Source organism: Paramisgurnus dabryanus, chromosome 10 (assembly GCF_030506205.2).
Source record: "Paramisgurnus dabryanus chromosome 10, PD_genome_1.1, whole genome shotgun sequence".
Classification (NCBI taxonomy): domain Eukaryota; kingdom Metazoa; phylum Chordata; class Actinopteri; order Cypriniformes; family Cobitidae; genus Paramisgurnus; species Paramisgurnus dabryanus.
This window is the reverse complement of record NC_133346.1, coordinates 39213589-39219714: the sequence shown is the minus strand read 5'-3', so window position 1 is coordinate 39219714 and position 6126 is coordinate 39213589. Positions and strand designations below refer to the sequence as shown.

Sequence of the window (6126 nt, the reverse complement as noted above, 5' to 3'; positions counted from 1 at the left end):
GCACCATAGACTGTAAAAAAAGATGGACGACGCCTGTTTGCTCTCTTCCATTGGTGAAAAGTGAAGCCGCCACTGTCCCGATATGGCGCTGACATTTTGGGTCTTGAGTCTGCGCAATAGCGATTTTGGGACCAGTCATGCGCAGTAGTGAGCAGGAAGGGAAGCCGCGAAGTCAAAACCTCGCCCTCGCTCTCGTAGAATGCGCATATCACACGATATCACAGCGGTCAATCATGACGTGGCACCACGTTTTTATATCATTAAATAACTAAACACAAACCTATTTTAAAAACAAACATTTGAATTTACATCAGCATGATAAAAACTACAGTAAATGACAGAAACCAGCTTCGGAAAAAAGATAATTGAAGTGTAATTAATTTTTTTCGTTGGTCTCAAGTCCCATTGAATAACATGGGGAGGCGGGGTTTATGACCTATACTGGGACCAGTCACTGGGGGGCCGATCGAGACGTTTTGGCTTCACTTTTCTGGGCTTGTGCAGCACGCTTGAGGTGCACTGGAACAATCCTTCCTAAAATGCATTAAACTTTCGTTTACAAAGACGTGAAACTCACCGAGTGGTCAGGGGTGTTCACTGATTTGCTCACACAAAAATTGCTGCAAAAGATCTTTAACTAAAATGACTAAAATATTTCTGGATCAAATCAGATACCCTGCAGCAGTAGAAAAAGTTAAAGTCACAGCTTCCATTAACAAAACCTCATAAGGAGTGCCAATGGGAGAAGTAATGCAATACATATTAAACTACGGATGAGGAAAAAGCCATTAATGGGTGCCTAGGTTATGAAAAGAAGAAAGATGAGGAGAAAAGTGCAAAAGATAAAAGTAGTCTATGTATGCAGCTCACTCATCTCAATATGAGTGTATAATAGTTCATAAATGTATTCAGGAATTGAATTTGTTAGTTTACTGAAATGTTTTAATAGAAAAGGGGATTTAAGATAAGGTTGAGAAAAAAATGACTTATAAAAATAATGTACAAAAAAGATTAAAAGCATTTAAATTTTTGATTATTATTATTTTCTAAATAATAGAATTTATATGCAGTACATATAAAGAAGTATTGTGCTATTTTATGTCAAAATAGCTCTGCGGCCCTCCGGGCAAGATGTCTATCTTAGAAATGGCCCCAAGCCAGTATGAGACCCCTGATCTAAATGAAAAACATAGTATATGCCCAGATTCATTAAGTACTTTTACATAATGGGTCATTTTATATGTCTAATCTTAACGTTTCAGCTTATTGTCTTATACATATAGTCAATCTGTGGCTTTATAAGTAGGGTGGCAATTCGTGCCAGTTCCGCCGGACACGTCCAGAACATGTTTTTGGGTTCGTTCTCCAGAAGTCGCGTTGGTCGACCGCATACGTCATCAAGGTATAATATTTCGGGTTTAATTTCAGAAAAGCAACCGTTACATTTCAAGGTAAGAATGAAACTACAATGATTGTATGTCTCAAAAGAAATAAATCTTAATTTTCTAATGTATTTTAACTAAAATGTGAGAACCTCGATGACGTATGCGGTCGAGCAACGCGACTTCTGAAGAACGAACCCGAAAACATGCGGAACGTGTCCGGCGGAACTGGCACGAATGGCCACCCTAGTTATAAAGCAGGATTTTGATGTATGTAATGAAAATGGGCCTCCTAGAAATAAATAAACTGATTATTCCTAGATGCAGAAACAATATCTTTGCTAATTTGACCTCTTGGTACTGACATCAAGATAAAAATTATCTGAGAAATCAATTACAGTAAACTCTGTAGGCCAATTTTGTGTTATGCCTTGCTATTGAAAATGTGTCTTAAGGGTCTTGTTAACACCTATATGCTGCATCCAAAAATAATCCACCAAAGCATCGTTAAAAGTGTGAAACAAACTTACATGTAAATAGTTTGACAGACTGATGCAATAGTTGCTCTTCTTGCCGGTCAGTGTTATGTCTTGCACGGTCATGTGAGAAACGTTCAGTTAGCCAACAATAATTTATGCACATTTAAATAATTAATTAGTAAAAGTTGATTAATTAGTTTAATCAAATTAAAAAAAGACATTTTATATAATGGTTTAATTGTACCTAAGTAGTAAGGTTAAACATCATAGGCTGTTTTTTATTATTACCTTTACACATGTAGTCTATAATTATATATTTGGTTTTCATAAACATTTACACAGTTGGCAGACACTTTTATTCAAAACAACTTACAGTGCAGTACAGTGTACATTATACATTATTATCAGTATGTGTGTTCTCTTAGTTTGAACAGAGCAATCCCAGCACTACGGATGTGACATAGTTATAAATTCAGAGAATGCCTTAATTACCAATACATTGAACAATCTGTTAATTTTTTTCCTAAACCCCTGATGATAGACATCAGAAAAATATAAGTGTATGCCCATGTTTTCTATTTTAGATAAGGGAAACATTATGGAGCGTTATGGAGGCACAAAGCAGATGCAATAATATCCAGCACATGAAGAAAGGATGGCTTTTAAAAGAACATTTAATATTTTTTGGTTTTTGTTTGTGTGTTAATAAGGTTGAAGCAATGTTATGGATCTCAGTATGGTTAAAAATTGTGGATAAAAACGTTTCTTAATAAGGTTGACATTCACACTCTCCCAAATGTAAGCATAATTTTTGTGTTGAACTTTATCATTGACCATTTTAAACAATGCTAGTAAATCCAGAACTTAAATTTTTATAATGAACAAGTCCAATAGAAGTTATGCGGTTTTAAATATTTTGGATAAATTTAGGATATGTTTAACTGACGTTCTAAACCAGGGGTAAAATATAGCATAGATGAGAGGATTCAGACCTGAGTTAATATACAACATCCATAATATAAAATAGGCTATTACAGAAGTCATTCTTGTAATTGGTGTCAAAGTTAAACTATAATAGGGAATCCAGCAAAACAGATAAACCGTCACAATGATTCCTAATGTCAGAGCGGCTTTGCTCTCAGATTTCCTCCTCACTGAACCTTCTGTTAGATGTTTTCCACTCCTCAACAGAGAGTTTATAACTTTAACCTGCTGATATGCCACATAAAAGATTCTTAAATATAAAGTTATAATGACGGTACAAGGAAACAGGAAAGACACGAACAGGTCAATAATTGTCCAGGCAAAAGTAGTCATAATTATACATTCTCCATAACATGTGTATTTTCTTTGTGAGGTAGTTATAACAAGTGAAATGGAATAAACTGAACAGCAGAACCAGGAAACAAAGATAATAATTATTGTTCTAGTTGTTGTTATTTTCTGTGGGTACAGTAGAGGGTGACACACAGCCACATAACGGTCAACAGCTATTAAAACTAAATTACTCAGAGATGTAGAGACAAGCAATCCCAAGATAAATATAAACAGTCTACAGATAGTGTCTCCAAAGTACCAACATGTTTCAATCAACCTAATAGCCTCCAAGGGCATGACAATAAGTCCTACGAACAGGTCGGCCACAGCCAGAGAGAGAATGAGCATGTTGGTTGGAGTGTGAAGCTTCTTGAAGTGAGAGATGGAGATGATCACCAGCAGATTCAGAAACACAGTCCATACTGACAGCAATGAAAAAAACACATACATAATATTGTATTCATATGTGGAGCGTTTTGTCTTGATGCATGATGAATTAATGTCAGGAAAGCAGAAGTGAGTCTTATGATTTTCTGTCTCATAGACCATGAGTAAAGTCTCCTCCTGTTAAGAGTTTGATCTGATCTTCTTACTGTTCTTTCATTTATACAATATCTGAATCAAACTGACCAACCCATTCACCACCCACTCTGATGCAACATTTTTTTTCAATGGATATTATGTTGCCTTTTTTCACATTTTTCTTTTTAGATGTTTGTAAATGATGAGCACAACATGTAAGTGCATCTGTCATGTTTTCTTGTAAAAATTTTTTTTGACTTTTGTGTTCTCCTGTCACCTGATCATGATAAATTGCCAAGTCAGTTTCTAAATTATGTCCTTCAAATGAATGGCTCTAATTTTGAGGTTGATATTTCTGATAAGAACAAATTAATTAATCATTCAGTACTATTGTACAAATGCGTCAACAGCCAAGAGGATGACATCTAGACACTGGACTTTTGTTTCGAGTTTGGTGAATACTCCACTGGTGTCAGTATGGGCTGTTGGTGTCCCAAGTCTGGTTGTCCTTGTTCTATGGTCCCCATGGTAACCGAGGGATGTTCTCTAACTTCTGTGGTCCCTGTATTTGCCATGGCTTTGTGGTGTGTGTGGTCTGCTTTTTGTTCTTCGTTTCCCTTAGAGGATGAACCTGAGCTTCCTGTCATGGCTAAAAGGTCTAAACATTCAGTCTCCTGAACATTCTGTTACAGCTGAACTCGAGTCCCATGAGGTTCCTGTCCCAACCAAGTTGGCTGAGCCTGAGTTTCCTAAATTTCCTGTCCTGACCATAAGGCCTGCAGCTGTGTTTTCCGTGATTTCTGTCAAAGCCGAGATGGTCAGTCCTGAGTTTCCTGTGTCCTCTAGGTCAGTCAACATGGCTCTCCATAGGTCAGTCCCAAACTCCATAGGCCCTGTCCTCAATGGCTTACTTTATGTGGACTTTTGGTCTTGTGGCCTTAAATTGCGCATACTTGCTTAGTCTACGAGTCCAAAGGGTGTCCCTTCTGTAGTTTTTATGCTCCGAAGTGTGCTCATCAGCGCCCCCTTTGCACCCTTGATTCAATTCAATTAAATTTTATTTATATAGCGCTTTTCACAATTGGTGATTGTTTCAAAGCAGCTTTACATTAATAGAAGCAGTGAAAAACACAGAAAATCGACAAATAGAACAACATAATACACACGATAGCACAAGCAGCTAAATTTGCTACGGCTATGAATCAACATTATCGGTCTTGTGGCCAAATTGCGCATACTCGCTTAGTCTACGTGTCCGAAGGGTCTCCCATCTGTAGTTTTTATGCTCCGAAGTGTGCTCATCAGCGCCCCCTTTGCACCCTTGATTCAATTCAATTTTATTTTATTTATATAGCGCTTTTCACAATTGGTGATTGTTTCAAAGCAGCTTTACATTAATAGAAGCAGTGAAAAGCACAGAAAATCGACAGATAGCACAACATAATACACGATAACACAAGCAGCTAAATTTGCTGCGGCTATGAACTAACATTATAAGCGTGCGTATTACTAATGTAATGTAAAGAAGAGGGTGCTAAGTTAAGCCCAAGAGGCTGCCACCCCGGGTTGAAAAACCCCCTAGGAGAAAAAAAACCCAGACTTTTTAGCCGGGGAAGTAAAAAAAGTACTAGGAGGGAAAAACCCTTGGGAGATATACATATATATATATATGTATATATATAAACACATTGAAACGAATAAGGAGATTAAGTGGAGATTAAGCAGGTTATGCCGGTGGTCTTTGGTCAGGCATGAGCTGGGCATCACGTTGAAGGACAGCCAGTAGATCAGAGGTGTGCCGACTTTCACATTTACCATTTATCTTGTGTTCCAGTTTATGTTTAGGGTTGTCTTGTTAGATTTGTGTTACCCTGTTCTGTTTGCCCCCTGGTGGGTTTTGTTTCCCTATTTTTTACCTTGTTTGTTAATAAAGTCAAGTGTTGTATTTCAACGTCCGCGCTTGGGTTCTTCCTCCGGTCGAAATCCTGACACTGACAGCATATTTATAAAATACATTATTTAGCATCATTTAGAAACAGTATATTTTAAGTACATTTTGAAAGTATATGTAGTGTACAAATGTATATTATCTTTATGGAGAATCTTTAGTGTTAGTAATGTGGTGAATGAGGCGCCTGCCTCGTCCTCTGATCACCACCAGAGGGAGCCATCTCCTGAGTTTTAAGTATCATTTCGGACTTAATTTCCCATGATTCCACATACCGGGACTGATTACTCTTCACCTGCACCTCATTATGAACCCTATTTAAACTCCACTTGGACTTTCATTCAGTGCGAAGTCTTGATTTTCCACGGCTGTCATTTCTGAGTGTTTATCCTGTCTGTTTATATTCTGGTTTGTGACTTTGATCTGTTTACCCATTATTACGAGTGATTGCTGCCTGCCCTGATTTCCTGCCTGTTTA

The 6126-nt window shown here is 37.4% G+C and overlaps 1 protein-coding gene across 1 annotated transcript; it reads right to left on the bottom strand.

The window, feature by feature from the left end:
- Window positions 1-2758: 2758 nt before the first annotated feature.
- On the bottom strand, window positions 2759-3628 carry LOC135745229 (trace amine-associated receptor 13c-like). Its single transcript, XM_065263567.2, has one exon. It carries the CDS (start codon window positions 3626-3628, stop codon window positions 2759-2761), a length of 870 nt encoding a protein of 289 aa, XP_065119639.2.
- Between the last annotated feature and the right edge of the window lie 2498 nt (window positions 3629-6126).

Coding starts and splice junctions, on each gene's coding strand:
- LOC135745229 (XM_065263567.2), bottom strand. CDS start 3,628: ATGTATGTGTTTTTTTCATTGCTGTCAGTATGGACTGTGTTTCTGAAT.